At 47.2% G+C, this 20,722-nt stretch overlaps 1 protein-coding gene across 1 annotated transcript in view; it reads left to right on the plus strand.

Moving 5' to 3' along the window:
* The window catches only part of LOC123162676 (monothiol glutaredoxin-S10), a 23,334-nt gene that overhangs the window by 1,383 nt on the left and 1,229 nt on the right, over nt 1–20,722 (plus strand). The window contains exons 3-4 of the mRNA XM_044580455.1: nt 12,423–12,497; nt 12,761–12,787. Coding sequence (XP_044436390.1) covers nt 12,423–12,497; nt 12,761–12,787 — 102 coding nt within the window. The remainder of the gene's footprint in view (nt 1–12,422; nt 12,498–12,760; nt 12,788–20,722) is intronic.

Genomic DNA, 20,722 nt, shown 5'->3' on the forward strand with positions numbered 1-20,722 from the left:
CCAAACAAACAGACAATTGCTCCTAGTTCCGCTAGATCATAGACTTCAGAGTTCACTGCCCTCATCAGTTGCATTGAATCAGTTTCAAACATTACTCTGTCGTGCCCCATCGACATTTTAATAGCATACAACAATGCCAAGGTTTCCGTTACCCGCACCTGCAGCCATCGCCTTACATTGGTCATTTCTGATAATGAGTCCCCAGCCGCCAGAGTTGGAGTCCCTGTGGAAAGCGGCATCAGTGTTAATCTTGAGAATCCCAGCCGGTGGCCGAGACAATTTGTGGTTTAGCTGCTGCTTTTGCCCTTTAGCAGTCTTTTTGCTCTCCGTTACATTCATAAGATGGTAATTAACAGAAGAGCAAATATGCTCAAGCAAGATGGGGCCTTCGCCCGAGTTTGCCTTATGGCGTTCACACCACCAGCGCCGAAGGAGTGAGCAAGATTTTATTTTATCCTCCTCTGATGATGTAAGGATCTGTTCTAGGGTGCTTGTAGCATTGGTACAGCCAGCTACAAGCAACCTGATATGCTCCTGTAAGATACGAGCTATGGGTTCGAGATCGATCTAGGAATTTAGGTGGAATTCATAGCTGTTCCTCCCAACCTCCCTCACAGCGGATTCGAATTACAGAGTGGTGCCGGCCGAAGCCTCATCCAGTGCCAAGCCGAGGAAGAAGAACTCCCAGCTCACCTACTTATACACGCTAGCCTATTACACCCTTATCGGGCCCAGTTCGGGCTTGCAAGCCACTGGGGAAGCCTTTTCTCGTGAGTGGGCTGCGCCGCTGGCCCAGGAGTGTTGCCTTTGAATCTTCCCTCCTTCTCAGCACTGTTGGCGTTATCCATGGAAGTACTAGGGCTGCTGACACCCCCCCGCCGTTGAAGACCGGCTTGTCCCCAAGCCGGAGCTCTTGGAAACTTTTGCTTCAAGGAATCAGTATCCTCCCAGGTGGCCTCCTGGGGCGATGAATTACTCCAAGCCACAAGTACTTGAGCAACGGTACGGTCCCCTTTGCGCCTGATTCTCTGTTGCAACACTCGCACAGGAATCTGAATGAGTGAAAGATCAGAAGGAAGTGACGATTGTACCTGAGAAGGAAGCTTTATGTATTGCTTGAGCTGAGAAACATGAAAGACTGGGTGTATCTTGCTTGATTCTGGAAGTTCCAATCGATAAGCCACCTCTCCAATACGCTCTAAGATCTTATTATGGTCCATAAAACTTAAATGACAGCTTATGGTTGGCCCTGTGAACAACAGAAGACTCTACATAAGGTTGCAATTACAGAAATACCTCCTGTCCAACTGCAAACTGCCTGTCAGTTCGATGTTTATCTGCATAATTCTTCATTCGCTGTTGGGCCCTAAGGAGATGCTGTCTCACAGACTGATTGATGACTTCTCTCTCCTCTAGCCATTGCTGGACATCTGGTGGATCAATAGTATCAGATGGAGTGATTCCAAAGTATCTAGGACTGTGCCCATAAAGCACTTCAAATGGAGTTTTTCCCACTGCTGAATGCCAGTTGGTGTTGTACCAGAATTCACACAAGGAAATCCACTTTTTCCATTTCTTGGGATGGGCACTGACAAAGCATCTGGTGATTCACTCTCTCAGTCTGTCCATCAGTTTCAGGGTGATACGCCATGCTCATATTCAAGACAGCACCTGTTCTTTTGATAAGATGTTGCCAAAATACACTGGTAAAGACTGGGTCCCTGTCAGACACAATAAACTCAGGCATGCCATGCAGCTTATACACATTCTCCAAGAAGATCTCAGCAATTTTAGGAGCAGTATATGGATGTTTGATTGGAATAAAATGACCATATCTTGTGAACTTGTCAATAACAACCATCAGACAATCAAAAGCTTCAGAACTGGGCAATCCAGAGATGAAATCCATAGTGACAGTTTCCCAAGCCTTCTTTGGAACAGGCAATGGAGATAACAATCCTGGGTAGTTAATCCTTTCTGGTTTGGCCTTTTGGCAAATTAAACAAGATTGGACTCTCTGTTTGATGTAACTTTTCATCCCTTTCCACCTGAACAGGGAATGTATTCTGTTATATCTAACAGGGAACCCTGAGTGCCCCCCAATTGGGCTGTCATGGAATGCCTGGAATATTTTGTCCTGAAGCAATGTTTGTTCACGAAGGGGAGCCTTGGCGCAGTGGTAAAGCTGCTGCCTTGTGACCATGAGGTCATAGGTTCAAGTCCTGGAAACAGCCTCTTACAGAAATGTAGGGAAAGGCTGCGTACTATAGACCCAAAGTGGTCGGACCCTTCCCTGGACCCTGCGCAAGCGGGAGCTACATGCACCAGGTTGCCCTTTTAAGCAATGTTTGTTCACCAATCCAGATGCAGCCTTTGTGTCTAAGTAGACCATTAACCAATGTATATGGGGGTTTAGATTTAGGATCCACAGCCAGCTGCTGAATGATGTCCATGGTAGAAGCATCAGAGGCATAACCTTGAGCTATCTCCTGCAACCAACTTGGCGAAACACCAGATATTGCAAATGACTGGGCTGCTTGATGAGGCCTTCTGGAAAGGGCATCAACTGCTGTATTATCACTTCCCTTTTTGTAATGAATTTCATAGTCAAGACTCATCAACTTTGTGTAAGCCTTCTGCTACCAGGGAGTGTGTAATCTTTGATCAGCTATATGTGACAAACTTTTCTGATCGGTCTTGATTATAAACTGCTGCATTTGCAGATATGGCCTCCAAGTTTCTACAGCTAAAAGTATTGCCATGTACTCCTTTTCATATACAGACAAACCTTTGTTTCTTGGACCTAAAGCCTTGCTCACAAAGGCCAGAGGGTGCCCTTTTTGCATTAGAACTGCCCCTATTCCAGTGTCACAAGCATCTGTCTCAATCATGAAAGGTTGTGAAAAATCTGGCAGGGCTAAAACTGGAGTTGAGATCAGGGACTTCTTAAGTGTAGAGAATGTTTCTTCAGCCATTGGATTCCATACAAAAACAGTACCCTTCCTTAGCAATTCAGTAAGAGGTTTACTGATCACTCCATATGATTTGATGAATTTTCTGTAGTATCCTGTCAAACCCAAAAATCCCCTCACTTCCTTGGTATTAGTGGGAGTTGGCCAATTAGCAACAACTGTAATTTTACTGGGATCAGTAGAGACTCCTTGAGCACTAATGACATGCCCTAGGTAGGATACTTGCTGTTTGGCAAATTCACACTTGCTTAGTTTAACCTTCCACTGTTTTTCTTCCATAATTTGCAATACAGCAGACAAGTGTTCAATATGTTCTCTGAGAGTCTTGCTGAAGATAAGAATGTCATCGAAGAAGCACACTGCATACTTCCTGAGGACAGGGGACAAATCAATATTCATGGTGCCTTGGAAAGTTCCAGGACCTCCAGTCAGACCAAAAGCAACCACCAGGAATTAAAGTGTCCATTATGAGTGGAAAATGCAGTCTTATATTCTTCTCCTGGTGCTAGTCTTATTTGATGGTATCCTCTTAAGTCAAGCTTAGAAAATCAGGCAGCTCCAGATAATTCATCCAACAATTCATCAATAACAGGCAAGGGATATTTACTTTTGAGAGTAAGAGCATTGAGGTGTCTGTAGTCTACCACCATTCTCCAAGTGCCATCCTTCTTCCTCACCATGAGAATTGGGGATGAAAAAGGGCTGCTACTTGGCCGAATAACTCCAGACTGCAGCATTTCAGCAATTTGTTTTTCCAACTCATCCTTCAAATGAGGTGGAATTCTGTAAGGTCTTTTTACCACTGGGCAAGCTCCAGGAATTAAGGGAATTCTGTGATCACAATGCCTCCTAGGTGGCAAATGTTTAGGAGCTGCAAAAACTTCTGAGTATTTCTCTATGACTTGTTTAATTTCTTCAGGCAGATGTTGGGATTCCTCTTCTGGAAGGTCTATACAAATAGACAGCACTGTGAGAGCAAAACTCTTCTGGAGCAGTTCCTTGTAATGTTACTCGTTTTCCTTGATATTGGAAGGCCATCCATTTCTGCTGCCAATCTACTTGCATAAGACTGTGTGTCGCCAACCAATCCAGACCAATTATTCCATCATGCATGCCAAGGTCTAAGAGCCTGAATCACTAGAAAACTGATGATCATCACAGCTCCACTTGCACTCTGGTATGGTTTGTTCACAGATCAAAGTGGCTCCATTAGCAATAGTGACCTTCATTGGTCTGACTTTCTTAGCATCTGGAAACAGGTATTTGTATTTGTCATTGATGAACGAATGAGTGCTCCCTGAATCGATCAGAAATATCATAGGAGTGTTCTTCACAATTACTGACAGCAGGATTGTTTTCTCTGAAGTGCTATCCTTGTTAATGGAAGCACAAAGCATGTTGGCTTGCCCTTGCTCAGCAAATTCCTCTTCTCCTGACAGGTCAGATTCTTGCAAATGGTCGATCATCTCTTGCACTACATGTAACTGTACTGAAGCCTTGCACTGATGGTCCTTCGACCACTTCTCACCACAAATATAACATAGACCCTTAGCTCTTCTGTAGTTTCTGAATGCTGTCCATTTGTCCCCTATCTGGGATTTCTGAGATTCAGCTGGTCTCCTTTCTTCATTATACTTCTGCCTTGTTGGAGGAAGTGGCAGAGGTAGTGCTGTAGCTCTCCTCGACTGTTGACTGTTGATGGGGGTCTGTCCGTCTCCTATCTCTTCCAGTAACAGTGCGAGTTCATAAGCTGAATCCAGATCCTTGGGTTTCTGAATAGCTACCTACACCTTCACTGCTAGTTTCAATCCATCCATGAATCTGGTAACATAGTGCAAGGGATCTGGAGCCGATTCATAAGCCGTCAGCTGATCATATAACTCTGAAAACCTTTCTACATAATCTTCAACACTGGAGGTCTGAGCTATGTGAAACAACCTCCTGATTAACTGCTGATGTTGGTTCCTAGCAAATCTGGAATGTAGTAAGCTGCAGAATTCCTCCCAGTTAACATTTGGTGCTCTGCGCTGTACTGATTCAAGCCAACGGGCTGCAGCACTTTCAGACTGAGCTGACGCCAACGACACCCAGAACTGAGGATGAACTGCCCATAATTGAAACTGGTCTTCACAGCGAGTTTGCCACCATCGAATCGAGGTAGTTCTACCCTGGTGTTCACATCAGAGGTTACAGTTCTGTTGGGCTCATGGGTAGAGAACGGTCTCACCGGGGTCGATCTGGAAGTACCCAAACTTCTGGCAGCGGGAGGAACATACAGAGTCTGTGGTCGGCCTCTATTTTCCTTGCCTTCACCCTGTTCCTCAACTGACGCGGTCGCCGCTGCCGAGAACAGCTTCTTAGGCGTAATCACGCGGCTTGATCCCAGATCCTGTCTGTTTTCCTTGACCTTCTCGATTTCGGCTCGTACCTGGTTGATCTAGCCGGTGAGATCCTCTTGAATTGTGTCGACTTGCTTGGTGATGACCTCTTCCAAGCTGGCAGATGTTTCGTCGAGCATCTTGCGGACGGCCTGAACCAAATCATTCCTTTGCTCCCGAAGCTGCTTGTCGATGGTTCCGGCCATGTCGCCCTTGAGCAACTCGTAGATCGGACGCCCTTCCTCGGACAGATCCTCCATGACTTCCTCTCGCCTTCTCTCCTTGAATCGAGTGGGGTACTGGTGGTGGTTCTACTCCAGGACGAACAGCTCTGATGCAAATTGTAAGATACGAGCTATGCATTCGAGATCGATCTAGGAATTTAGGTGGAATTCATAGCTGTTCCTCCCAACCTCCCTCACAGCGGATTCGAATTACAGAGTGGTGCCGTCCGAAGCCTCATCCCATGCCAAGCCGAGGAAGAACTCCCAGCTCACCTACTTATACACGCTAGCCTATTACACCCTTATCGGGCCTAGTTCGGGCTTGCAAGCCACTAGGGAAGCCTTTTCTCGCGAGTGGGCCACGCCGCTGGCCCAGGAGCGTTGCTTTTGAATCTTCCCTCCTTCTTAGCACTGTTGGCGTTAACCATGGAAGTACTAGCGCTGCTGACAGCTCCAGGTTTAAACTTCTCCACTCCTCCTTGACTTTCTTACAACAACAACAACAACAACAACAAAGCCTTTAGTCCCAAACAAGTTGGGGTAGGCTAGAGGTGAAACCCCTAAGATCTCGCAACCAACTCATGGCTCTGGCACATGGATAGCAAGCTTCCACGCACCCCTGTCCATAGCTAGCTCTTTGGTGATACTCCAACGGACTCCTTCCATGTCAAATTCGGTCTACCCCGCCCTCTCTTGACATTCTCCGCACGCTTTAGCCGTCCGCTATGCACTGGAGCTTCTGGAGGCCTGCGCTGAATATGCCCAAACCATCTCAGACGATGTTTTACAAGCTTCTCTTCAATTGGTGCTACCTCAACTCTATCTCGTATATCATCATTCCGGACTCGATCCTTCCTCGTGTGGCCACACATCCATCTCAACATACGCATCTCCGCCACACCTAACTGTTGAACATGTCACCTTTTAGTCGGCCAACACTCAGCGCCATACAACATTGCGGGTCGAACCACCGTCCTGTAGAACTTGCCTTTTAGCTTTTGTGGCACTCTCTTGTCACAGAGAATGCCAGAAGCTTGGCGCCACTTCATCCATCCGGCTTTGATTTGATGGTTCACATCTTCACCAATACCCCCATCCTCCTGTAGCATTGACCCCAAATACGAAAAGGTGTCCTTCTGAGGTACCATCTTCATCCACACATTGTCCGCATCCCCTCCTTCCTCCCAAGGGCCCTCCTTAATGACCCTCTCCTTGAACGCCTGAGCTACCTCCCCCTTGAGCTTCCACCACTTCGTTCTAGCGACTTTGGCACGCTTATCCCGCTGGACACGAATCCGAAAGCGGAAGTCAGCAACCACCAACTTATGCTGGGGTACAACACTCTCTCTAGGTATCACCTTACAGTCTAGGCACGCACGCCTATCTTCTCTTTTCGAGAGGATGAAATCAATCTGGCTAGAGTGTTGGCCACTACTAAAAGTCACCAGATGTGATTCTCTCTTTCTAAAGAGGGTGTTAGCTACAATCATGTTGTAGGCTAGAGCAAAGCTTAAGACATCTTCTCCTTCTTGATTCCTGATGCCATAGCCAAAGCCCCCATGCGCCCCTTCAAAACCTGTGTTAGATGTACCCACGTGGCCATTGAGGTCTCCTCCTATGAAGAGCTTCTCACCAATCGGTACACTCCTAACCATGTCTTCCAGGCCTTCCCAGAACTCCCTCTTGGTGTTCTCGTTGTGGCCTACTTGCGGGGCATACGCGCTGATAACATCAAGAACCAAGTCCTCAACTACCAGCTTGACCAGGATAATCTAGTCCCCACGTCTCTTGACGTCTACCACTCCATACTTGAGGCTCTTGTTGATCAAGATGGCTACGCCATTTCTGTTTGCAGCCGTCCCCGTGTACCACAGCTTGAAGCCGGTATCCTCCACCTCCTTCGCCTTCTGTCCTCTCCATTTGGTTTCTTGGACGCAAAGGATATCAACACCTCTCCTCACCGCTGCATCAACTAGCTCCCGAAGCTTTCCTGTCAGAGACCCTACGTTCCAGCTACCTGAGCGAATCCTCCTAGGCTCGGCTAGCTTCCTTACCCTTCGCACTCGTCGAGTCAAATGCGAAGACCCTTGCTCATTTTCCACTACATCCGGGCGCCGATGTAGCGCGCCACTAAGGATGCGACGACCTGATCCTCGCTCACTTGCCACCGTATCCGGATGAAGATACGGCGCGCCACCTTGGGGGTGACGGCCCGGCCCTTGCCCATTTTCCACCACACCCGGGTTCCGATGTAGCGCGTCGCTGAGAGGGTTACGCCCCAACGAAAATCTTTTGGGTTTCATCTCCATAGGAGTGGCTGAGTTTTTACGTTGGCTCGCCAAGCCTATCACAACCTTCCTCCTTTACCCGGGCTTGGGACTGGCTATGTTGAGAAAAAAATCAATGTCCCCCCCTCTTCTACTAATCTGAAACATATAGGACAGCGAGGTTCTACCTCCATGCCTCTGCTTTGTAGCTCTGCCATACTAGTAAGCTGTTTGTAGGTAGACTCCATAAGTGAAGCACCTTTATTTGGGAGGGTGAGCGACCATAATTTTTGCTGGTCAAATTCGCCGGGTTCCTCATTTCCACTTGAGGACGATGTTAGACCTGTTCTGGATTCCCTTTCCTTTTCACCATTATTTTCAACCAACTATTCTCCAGCTACCGTGCCAATCTCCATCCAGCCTTTCTTCACAATTTCCAATCCCAGCTCTATACCCATATGGGCATATCCATCAGCTCTCTCTTTCTTGATTCTGGTTCGCTGACCGATCTCTGCTGGGCTGACTTGGTTCTCTCCTGGCGCTTGAAGGTGGTTCGCTTCCCCGTCTGTTTAAGCATAGGGTTATCGGTCACCTTCAACTCCTCCAACTTATCTCCGAGCTTCTTCTTTCCCTTCATAACTTTGTCTTTTTCCAGGTCATCAATTTTAGCCCCCGCATCTCCCTTTCTTTCTCTAGCATCACCCTTTTGAACACTCTTTGAAGTCCCACTTCCCTGCTCCTTTATAAGCTTTCAAGTCCAGTGCCATTGGAGTAGACTGGGACGAGTTGCACCATTTGTGTGCCGCTTTATCCCTAGTCACCATTTCGAAGTTGAGTTTCCTCCTGCCGACATTCATCTCTTTTTTTTGGCTGCAGTTCCTCCTGCCGCCTCCTGCACAGTTCTCCCACACACTGTCGGAAGACTTAGGGATTGGTTGCTCACTTGGGATTTATTCCTCTGACAGCTTAAACTGTCTATCTTCGTAGGCTTTATTTGGGCTCGCAAAATGCCTCGGGAGAGCTAGATCTGAAGAGTGCTCAATAACTTTAAGAAAGGAGAGATTTTGAGAGAGATTTGTGGATTTTTTGAACCGAATGTGGCGGCAAGAATCGCCGATGAAGAGCGCTAGTGAGTCGCTACCGAAGTCGCAGCATGGACCGGATGGACGGACGGACGAGATGTATACAAACTACTTCAAAGTACCGTGTGTGCATGTAACGACCAGACCTGATAAGATCTGAGTCTATGTGCTCACTGTGCTAGTCCCTGGAATCAATAGCTAGCACACACAGTACACGTAATATCAAGAATAAACCACATGTCACAAATATTACATCACAGATCCAGATTTTAATATAATACACACCTGCTCAGCTCAAGGCTACCTTACAAATAAATACAGCAGAAAAGCAAATAAGATCTTCAAGAGTCCATCAACGCCACAAACAGAAGTTGAGTATAGACATCATAAGTCGTAACCCTGCATCGCATCACTTACTCGTCGTATAAAATCCTACAACATGATAAGTTGCAGCCGCAAGGGTCAATAGATTGAATATATTGGCAAATATCACCTAAATGACACAACAGACCTATATATACATGCAAGGTACTCCCTCCATTTCTAAATATAAGCCCTTTTAGAGATTTCAATATGAACTGCATACGGATGTATATAGACCTATTTTAGTGTGTAGATTCACTCATTTTGCTCCATATGTAGTCCGTATTGGAATCTCTAAAAGGTCTTATATTTAGGAATGGAGGGAGTATAACAAAAGAAACACCGGTTTTGTTTTGCAGAAAACTATCTTCACCTACTTCGACTTACTAGTCAAGGTTTACTCAAGTACAGTTGACACATGGCAAACAAGACCGCCTCCAATTTACCCACCCATGAGAACCCTCAGGATCCTAGGTTGACATGACAAGAACTTCAGAAGTCTCAAGTGCGCTCTGATAGTGGCACATTCTCTAGGGACTCTAGACCGCTCCGCCAAGGACGCATTCACCTGATTAAGTCCCGGAACTACTCTTTCACCTCAAGTGCGCTCTGTCAATGGCGCATTCTCGCCTACAGCTATGAACATACACCCACCATTTCCATGAGTCACTCGGCACCCAAACCACGTGTACCATAACAAGGCTAAGCACGATATTACATAATACAAACAGTACACACATATGGCGACAAGGAATAATGCATAGTAAATATAGGATGCGTATCGTCAGAAGTGAATTTGCTTTTAGCAGATGAAGAATTAATATCTCGTTGATGTAGTAATGCTCTCCGGAATTTACTCGCGATTTATACTGGAAGTGATTGCAATCAAATAGACCCAAAATTCAAATAAAGAACCAAATGAACAACAAATATTATATAATATAGATATTCAAAAGGAATATGATAGATGGAACTCTTATGGTGTAGATACAAAGCACATTGATTTGGATCAATAATATAGATAATCTCCTGTTGACAAAATAGAGCAAAGAGAAATTTTGCCGGGAAAGTGGACGGCAGGCCTCTGGATTGGATCTGCAGTTGAAAAATGCCTGTTTTGAATGGATGACATGAGTGGATGCGCCTTGTGAAACGGATCATGAGAATATCTGCGATTTTGCCAGAAGTTTGCCGGAAGTGCACCATCTTTGAAATTTAGATGGCTCTGGTGTGGGTTGGCTCGAACTAGATAGATCCAACTGCCCGAAACAGAAAAGTTTCAGCATAAACATTGTGTAGGTCGTTGATTTGAAGCTACTCGTAGAAGGAATTTGACAAGGAACAAACAAGTGCAACAAATTTGATGAATTCGTGTGGAAATACCTCTGAACTAGATTACAAAACTGGAGAGATACGATTGACGAAACATGAATTTCTTTCTCTGAATGGATTCGTCTTGACGAGGAGAAACTTCTCCGTATTGAAGTCCTCCCTATTTGATGAAGTTTTTGAGGTCGATTCGTTGAATCTCCTGTCCAGGAAGCGGCTGGGTTTCGGCTGTGCTGAGAAGACAATGGAGCGGCTACAGATTGTTTAGGTGCGAGAAAAAGGGAGAGAAGTAGTACATGGTCAAATATTTATTGGTGGAGGAGAGATGGGTATGCGTGGCTTGCATGAAAGAAAACAAGGCGGTGGCACATCGTGTTCTTACAAGATTTCCTGAGAAGGAAGGAAAGCAACGAGCCTACATGAGCTCGGGATACAGTTGGGCCAGCAGCAAGCAGCCCAATAGAAAGAAAATAAAACAAAGGGAGAAGGACAGTGGGCTCAGCCCAGTTAAAGGATAAAGAGAGAGAGAGAGAGAGAGAGAGAGAGAGAGAGAGGCATGCCTGTGCTGCGCGCATAGTGTTGGACTGTTTTCTTATTACTAGATAATAGGAAATTGACTGGTTAAGTAAAATACCGAATCACTTTCAGAAATATTGCAAAACTATAATTACTAATATAGAGCACAGAAAAGATATTTCCACCTCAAATATTAAATATACCACATATAATATTTCTATAACTACATTTTGTGCTTTATCAATATTCCTTGAAAATTAATTTAGGGTTCTAGACAATTCCGAAAATATTTTCTAAGTTCAAATAAATAGCCAAAAATATTTAAAGTATTTGCAACCTATTATTTTGAAGAAGTCGTATTATCGCCTCTCATGATTGTTTTGAATATTTTTAAAGACCCAATTTAAAATCCAAAAAAAAACTTTTTGGAAAATCCTTTTATTCCCTCTCATTTGAATATTCATTTAACTCCAAAAAATGCACATCCTAGTCAAAATTAACTAAAAGAAAGCAACACAAGCAAGTTTTAATTAATCCTATTAAAATAAATAATATTCCTAATTTGGAAATTTTGGGATGGTACAGTGCAATTCCACTCAAGTGTGTCAACAGTTTGGGGATTTTAGATGGATATAAGTTTGTGCCTTCCAAACTATTTGAAAGTTCTGTATGCTGTGCTCCTGCTATATTCAGTCGGTATTCCTTTAACAGGTTTAGAGAATTAGCATGACACATGTCCCCAGGCTGCATTTATGCACCACGTTCGGCTTCCCTACCATGTATTCCACTTTGCTCTTCTTATTTTGGTCAAAATTTTCGTTCTACTCTGAACCATAATAATTGTACTAGCAAAAGTTGCCTGAACTTCCAAAATCCATGCATCACATGGTACTCTCTTCGCCAGACTCACCTGAACTAAGAACTCTGCCAGCCGCACCATGCGTGGATTTTGGAAGTTCACGTGACATGCGCACACATATACACCACCTGTCAAATAACTACTTAAATATCTGCATGTGTATCTGAAATTAGACAAGATACGTGCCCTATTTTGTGAGGACTTGGCCCTTCCATGGTTTTGGTGGTACAAACTTAGCTGCTCATGTTAGCATATTGAAACTGGCACGAATCATCACTCATTTTGTGTCTTTGTACTTTAGGAAGTTGCAACTATGATTTTTCCCTAATCATCTAGCACCAGGAACAGTGTGTAGATTTTAGAAGGCAATGGTTTTGGATGTTAATGTGCACCTTGGTATTTTCGTGCAACTGACATTTTTTCTCCTTTCAGGTGCTCAGGGACCACAACTGCAAAAGGTGTTAGAGAGGTTGACTGGACAGTCCACCGTCCCTAATGTTTTCATTGGTATGTAAAGAAGAAGAAAATCAACCTTGTGTTTTTCTCCTTTGTTTATCACCTTAGTATTGTAAATACTTTATGGTTTCTCCTCAAATTAACAAGGAATATCTCTAGTGGATGTGTTCAATAAGCATAGATAGACATATGCACATTTGCCCTTTGCCTTGCCTGTTACAATTTGTCTTGCTGGAATTCACGTACATATATGCTGTGATTTCAGTTCAGATGTTGCGTGCAGATTTCTGACCAATTGTTTTATGTTGTTTCAGGTGGAAAGCACATTGGTGGCTGTACAGGTACTGATGCATGTGCTCTGTGTTGAATTCTGATCAGTCTTACAGTCATACTGCAAATATGTCAAGTGATATCTGTGTGCCTGTATAAATAGTTCGGATTGTATTGTGCATGCTAACTTCATGATATGTTCCAGTGCTCCTAAGACATTTTTGTGCTATGTGAAAAAAACATGGTTCCTTTTCTTCCTTGCTTCTGTGATTGATTCAGTCACAGTTGCATATTCTGCTCGCGTTCAGAGTACGACCACAGTGGAAAGATATAAAGTAGGTGATCATGAATCATGCTCTGTAACTAGTTCAAGAAGATTACATTTGATTTTATCTGCTGGCTATCTGCATTGCAAGGCGGCTCACTGGCAATTAGCACCCATCTCCCGTGAAGGCTTTATCTTGCATATTAGGTTGCATCTATTTAGCAGAAAAAAACTCTAAATACAAGGATGACATATTCTTTGACAGCTCGTTTGGCACCCTTTTCATTTCATTTGGTAGAAATGGAATGAAATGAAATCTTTGCTGGGATTTCATTTGGTGGAATGGAAATCCAATTGCAAAAAAGCATGTTTGGCTGCCACAAGGATTTCTACATTGAAATGACTCCCAATAGCATGTGTAGTTTCAATCTCACTGTACTACTCGGTAATAGCGTGTTGTACATGCTAGTAGAAAGGAGGCGCTTTCTTGGCTGGTGGTCAGGAGCCTTGCAGAGTGACATGTTTGTCAGGAGCACGTGTCAGGCCCGAGCTAATCTACCACTCGATTTAAGACAGTATGTGAAAGAAATCAAGGTAGAACTCAGATCTGAGGTGTATTATAGCTGTACGAGGAGCAGTGATGATGTAGGGTGGAACCCTAGGGGCCGATCTTTCACGATTTGGAGGGCGATTCCCGAAGAACACGAAGAACACGATGAACACAAGAGAGGGAAAACACTCAAATCAACGAGATTCGATTACACATGTGCTAGATCCAAGTACACAAAGAGAGATACACGATCAAAATCCAACAAAGGAGGATACACGGTAGCTAGTTCATCCCAATCCGTGAGGAAATAGATCTTGAATCCATGAGGGGATCTTTCCTAGACGGGGTCTTGAATCCACTTGGGGGATCTTCTCCTACGAGGCCTTGATCTCCAAAGGAGTAGGTAACAGGTGGATGAGCAAAGCTCTATCTTCAAAAGCTATCACAATGCTAACCCTAAAATGGTGGAGTATATATAGTCTAGGGGGGCAAAGGAGTACATGGGCCTCGGCCCAAATCATGCACGCAGGCACCATCTGGATGATCCGGGCTTCGGTGGTTTGGATGGTCCGGGGCAGCGTCCGGATCCGGATGATCCGGACGTGTCGTGGAGGCTTTTGGTTGTCCAGATGTCTGGGTCCCGGTCCGGACGACCGGGTCCGTCCGGATGATCCGGCTTCGTTCGGGGGCTTGCTGTTCTCATGTCGCGCTGTAGCCGGATCGTCCGGGCCGGGGTCCGGATCGTCCGATCTGGGGTCGGATCATCCGGACGGCGGTCCGGATCGTCCGGGCAAGTCCCGACTTGGCCTTTTTCTCCTCCGTCTTCGTGATTGCTTCTCTCCTTCGATTGTAGTTGCTCCTTGGCTTCTCCATGGCTGACTCCTTGGTACCTGAGTATGCAAAGTGTTTCCGCTTGAGGTAGTAGACATGTCTCGTGTGATTCGAAAGGGAGTTGCGAGAGGGTGATGTCACCTCGGTCTCGAGAGGTCTTGCACGTGTACGTGTCATGGGTCCACTTGGCACTTGGTGAGACGACGGTAGGTCCATGGGGATGACCTTGGGATGCTCCGCATCAAGTGGTATCTAGGGTTCTAGCCCATAGTTGGCAACTGGAAGAACTCAGAATAATCCTCACGCCAGCCACAACCCGGCTGTTAAGTACGCAGAGCTTTTTAGCTAACGATGAAAAGTAAATGAAGGGGTACAATAAACGGTAACATATCCAACGGTGGCGGCTGGACGCAGTGAAGGAGCTACCGTGGGCCGTCCGATACTCTGAATCGGTATTTGCCAGCTAGGCTACACCTAACTGAACTGTTAACTAAAGATGCAGGTTCAGAATCTGACAACGAGCTCATCATCCCGCGGTCCAAGCCGCGCCATGGTGTCAGCAGGCACGTGCACGAACCCCTCCTAGTGACGAACTCGAGCACACCGCAACGGCAGGTGTGTAAGGTGACAACGTCCTAGACCTGAAAGCCAGCAGGTACTCCACCTGCACCAAGCTAATCCGGTCCAGCGCCAACTGCGGCATGACGACCCGGTTATCGTCGTCCGCGCCCTCCACGCCCAACAGCGACATGGGCCGGCACCTGTAGTACTGCACGAACCGGCAACACAAAACTGCTGTTGCCCGAGGTATGCCTGCCATGCCTCCTCCCTCGCCTGGTCCTCGCTGTTCCAGTTCGACAACAAGGAGCCGCCGCCCGCGCCCTTGCCGCAGCAGGTTGCCACCACCGGCCAAGACATCGCCTCCTTTCATTCTAAGGAAAAGGGAAAGGGTGTGTGAGAGAGAAGGGATGGGAGGAGAAGCGGAGGAGGAGAATTACCCGGGAGGCAAGGTGAATCGAGCTATGATGCTCAGCGGCTGTGAGATGAGATCGCAAAGCAACAAGGGGGAGGGGACGGAGCAACAGGGGTTTGTGGTGGAAACAAGAGCCAGTGAAGGAGAGGGGAAGTGGAAAGGAGGCTCGAATCAGGGGAAGGCTCGTCGCGGGCGCCTGGTGGCGGCGGCTGTGGTGGGCGTCGGGGGAGGGTGGGAAGGGATACGAGGGTGTCAGGATGAAGGGGGCGAGTGAAATCCAAGAGAACGACGGGTGAGGGGCTGGGATTTGGTGTTGGCAAAGCTTATGTTAGACTGTATAAAATACGTAGCCTCTGTACAAGTCTTGTAGTTTGTATTGTACACTTTCGTGTACCCCTTATATACATGAGATAGCCACACCCGTTAAGGGTGTTGAGCAGTTTTCCAAACCCTAAGTTCAACATGGTATCAACCCAGATTGGTCCTATGTCTTCCGTTGTTGCCCCAAGCCCGATCGCCGCCGCGTCGCCTCTGCCGCGGCCACTGCTTCGCCGTTCCTGTCTTCTCATCTGCTGGCCTCGGTCTACTCTGGCCCGTCATCAATGGCCAACACTTCCTCAGATCAGCCGCCGCCGCCGGTTCTGTCCGCCCCTCCTCCGTCTGGGGCGGGCTATGGCGATTCTACACATGCATCGCTGGCGTCCTATGGTGCTTTCTACGCAGCGCCCGTGGTGCCGTACACGGCTTCGCGTGCGTCTCCTCACCACGTCGCGCCCGCGGCTCCTCGGCTGATCCATGCAACGCCTGCGGGGCACTACGCGACTCCGCCCGTGATTCCGCCTGCGGCGCACTAGGCGGGTCCGCCCGTGATTTCGTCCGCGGTGCCCTACGCGGATCCGTCTGCAATTCCTCACATCGCAGCGCCCGCAGTGTCTAACGCGGCGATGCCCGTGACTCCCTCCAGCGCTGCTGATGCGGCTCCCTTTAGCGCAACGCCGCCGCCGGTTCCTCCGATCGCGTCATGTCACGGTGCATCTGGTGGTGCTCGGCATCAGGGCTACTACACGCCGCCCTATGCTGCTGCGCTGTCTCTGCCGGATTATGTCGCCGCTGTTGCGCCGTTCTACTTCGCGCACCTCATCCCAGTGAAACTCACGACGGATAACTATATATTGTGGCGTGCGCAGGTGTTGCCGCTCCTTTGCAGCCGCTACCTGGAGGGTTATGTTGATGGCACACTACCTTGTCCTCCGCCGCATCATCCGGCGTATCATGCGTGGGTGGCTCAAGATCAAGCCATCCTCAGTCCTCTCTCACTGATGGGGTTTCATCGCCGGTCCTCTTCGCTGCCACCTCTTGAGAGGCGTGGTCTGCTCTGCACACGAGCTTCACGTCTCAGCAGCAGGCGCGTGCTCATGCCATCCGCATGGAGCTTGGGGAGACCAAGCTTCTTGACCTCAGCTTCACCAACTACTTTGGCAAGATGACGCGCCTCGCAGATACTCTGGCCTCCATTGGCCAGCCTCTTCGTCCCGAGGATTTCACCACGTTGTGATGAACGGGTTGGATGACGACTATGATAACCTTGCCGAGAACATCAATGGTCGTGACACCCCGCTCTAGTCCCGTGAGCTCTACTCACGCCTCCTCGCCGTGGAACAACGCGTGAAGTCCCGTCGTCCCAACCCGAGCTTTGCTTCTGCAAATGCCGCCATTCGCGGCAAAGGAAAGCCCTACAAGCCACCTGCTGGAGGCAAGGTGGTGCCTTCGACTCCATCGACCTCACGCCTACCCGCAGCCGGCCCCATGCCCACGACCGGGGGTGGCCGTCCGTGTGCTTGCTGCCCCTCGTGCGGGGTCCAGCTCCCTTGCCAGCTTTGTGGTCTTTCGGGGCACATCACCTCTCGTTGTCATCGCCGCTTCAAACATGACTTCCTTGGCATCGGCAACAACGGCAAAGGCAATGATAAGCCACTCATGAGCATGGACACACTCCATCATATCCTATCGACCCGACATGGTACATGGATACGAGCGCTACTCATCACCTCACGAGTGAGATGGGCAAGCTCTCCACTCAGGAGCCATATCGTAGTCATGATCAAGTTCGCACCGCCAACGGAGCAGGTATGCACATATCACATGTTGGTCAGACTTCGCTTCTTACTCATAAACCTAAACAATTACATCTTCTCAATGTCCTTCGAGTTTCTTCCGCTACACGTAGTTTGTTGTCTGTTCCTAGGCTTACTCGTGATAATAATGTTTTCATCGAGTTTCATCCGTTCCATTGTTTTGTCAAGGACCGGGACACGAGGGACGTTCTTCTTAGAGGTCGCCTGCGCCATAGACTTTATGCCCTTGATGTGCCGCCTGTTCCTTAGGCTTTCAGCGGTGTGCGTGTGTCACCTACTTACTGGCACGCGCTATATGGGCTGAAGCAGGCTCCTCGCGCGTGGCATGCTAGGCTTGGCTCCGTGCTTCGAGCTCTTGGTTTTGTTCTGTCGACTGCTGACACATCACTGTTTCTTCTTCAGCGACCTGAGGTCACGATGTATCTGTTGGTCTATGTTGATTGCATTATTCTCATCAGCTCTTCCGATGTTGCTGCTGATTGTCTCCTGTCTGCTCTGAGTGGTGAGTTTTCTGTCAAAGACTTGGGCACTCTGCACTACTTTCTTGGTTTGGAGGTTGCTCGGTCCTCTGCTGGATTGACTCTTTCGCAGCACAAGTATTCTATGGACCTGTTGCGCCGTGCTGGTATGCTGAAGTGCAAACCTGCTACTACTCCTATGTCTGCCACCGATCGTTTGTCTGTTGTTGATGGAGATCCTCTCACTTCTGATGATGCCACTGAGTACTGCAGTATTGCTGGAGGTTTGTAATACTTGACTATCACTAGACCGGACATCTCCTACGCAGTCAATCGTGTGTGTCAGTATCTTCATGCTCCTCAGACTTCCCATTGGTCATTGTGAAGCGCATTCTGTGCTATGTCTGTCTCACTGCCTCGTATGGTCTACTTCTTCAGCCTGCATCCTCATGTGAGCTTTCGGCGTTTTCAGATGCGGATTGGGCTGGGAGTCCTGACGACAGGCGATCCACAGGGGGATATGCAGTCTTTCTTGGTCCTAATTTGATCGCCTAGAATGCTCACAAACAGTTTACGACGTCTCGCTGCAGTACTGAAGCTGAGTATAACGCGGTTGCCAATACCACTACTGAGATCAAATGGGTACAATCCTTATTGAGGGAATTGGGCATATCTCAAGCTCAGCCACCTATCCTTTCGTGTGACAACATCGGTGCAACATACTTGTCATCTAATCCAGCATTTCATGCCCGAACGAAACACATCGAAGTTGATTTTCACTTTGTGAGGGAACGCGTTGTACAGAAGCTACTTCACATCAAGTTCATCTCATCTAAAGATCAACTTGCTGACATCTTCACAAAGCCTCTACCACAACCACAGATTGTAGGTTGTAGGCGCAATCTTAACTTGCTCTGTACCTCAGGCACAGTTAAGATTGAGGGAGGGTGTTAGATTGTATAAAATACGTAGCCTCTGTACAAGTCTTGTAGTCTGTATTGTACACTTCCGTGTACCCCTTTATATATATGAGATAGCCACACCCGTTAAGGGTGTTGAGCAGTTTCCCAAACCCTAAGTTTAACAGCTTACACCCCCTGGAATCTTAGAATGAAATCCTATCCTTGATTCGCGGGCAGCCAAACGAGTAGATATTGGATTTCGCAAATGAAATCCATCGATTGCAACCCAAATGATGGGTACCAAAGAGGCTGTGAAAGGAAATGTAGAGCATTCTCTACCTTGTGCATTTAAAAACAGGCAAAAGCATGGTTGATCAAAGTCAATTACATGGTAGCCTATGTCAATGCTTTACTGAAGGTGTAGCTGCCCATACAACAACAACAACAACAACAACAAAGCCTTTAGTCCCAAACAAGTTGGGGTAGGCTAGAGGTGAAACCCATAAGATCTCGCGACCAACTCATGGCTCTGGCACATGGATAGCAAGCTTCCACGCACCCCTGTCCATAACTAGTTCTTTGGTGATACTCCAATCCTTCAGGTCTCTTAACGGACTCCTCTCATGTCAAATTCGGTCTACCCCGACCTCTCTTGACATTCTCCGCACGCTTTAGCCAAGCCGTTCGCCTGCGCTGAATATGCCCAAACCATCTCAGACGATGTTGGACAAGCTAATCTTCAATTGGTGCTACCCCAACTCTATCTCGTATATCATCATTCCGAACTCTATCCTTCCTCGTGTGGCCACACATCCATCTCAACATACGCATCTCCGCCACACCTAACTGTTGAACATGTCGCCTTTTAGTCAGCCAACACTCGGCACCATACAACATTGCGGGTCGAACAGCCGTCCTGTGGAACTTGCCTTTTAGCTTTTGTGGCACACTCGTTACAAAGAATGCAAGAAGCTTGGCGCCACTTCGTCCATCCGGCTTTGCTTCGATGGTTCACATCTTCATCAATACCCCCATCCTCGTGTAGCGTTGACTCCAAATATCAAAAGGTGTCCTTCTGAGATACCACCTGCCCATCAAGGCTAACCTCCTCCTCACACCTAGTAGTACTGAAACCGCACATCATGTACTCGGTTTTAGTTCTACTAAGCCTAAACCCTTTCGATTCCAAGGTTTGTCTCCATAACTCTAACTTCCCATTTACCCTCGTCCGACTATCGTCAACTAGCACCATATCTCCTTGTATATCCGTTGTGACTTCATCCATCACCAAGGCAAAAAGATAAGGGCTCTAAACTGACCCCTGATGCAGTCCTATCTTAATCGGGAAGTCATCAGTGTCGACATCACTTGTTCGAACACTTGTCACAACATTATCGTACATGTCCTTGATGAGGGTAATGTACTTTGCTGGGACTTTGTGTTTCTTCAAGGCCCATCACATGACACTCCGCGGTATCTTATCATAGGTCTTCTCCAAGTCAATGAACACCATATGCAAGTCCTTTTGCTCCCTATATCTCTCCATAAGTTGTCGTACCAAGAAAATGGCTTCCATGGTCAACCTCCAAGGCATGAAACGAAACTGATTTTTGGTCACGCTTGTCATTCTTCTTAAACAGTGCTCAATGACCCTCTCCCATAGCTTCATTGTATGGCTCATCAGCTTAATTCCACGGTAATTAGTACAACTCCGAACATCCCCCTTGTTCTTGAAGATTGGTACTAATATACTCCGTCTCCATGCTTCTGGCATCTTGTTTGCCCGAAAAATGAGGTTGAAAAGCCTTGGTTAGCCATACTATCGCTATGTCCCCGAGGCCTTTCCACACCTCGGGGATACAATCAGGGCCCATCGCCTTGCCTCCGGCAAA

Source organism: Triticum aestivum, chromosome 7B, assembly GCF_018294505.1.
Source record: "Triticum aestivum cultivar Chinese Spring chromosome 7B, IWGSC CS RefSeq v2.1, whole genome shotgun sequence".
Lineage (NCBI taxonomy): Eukaryota > Viridiplantae > Streptophyta > Magnoliopsida > Poales > Poaceae > Triticum > Triticum aestivum.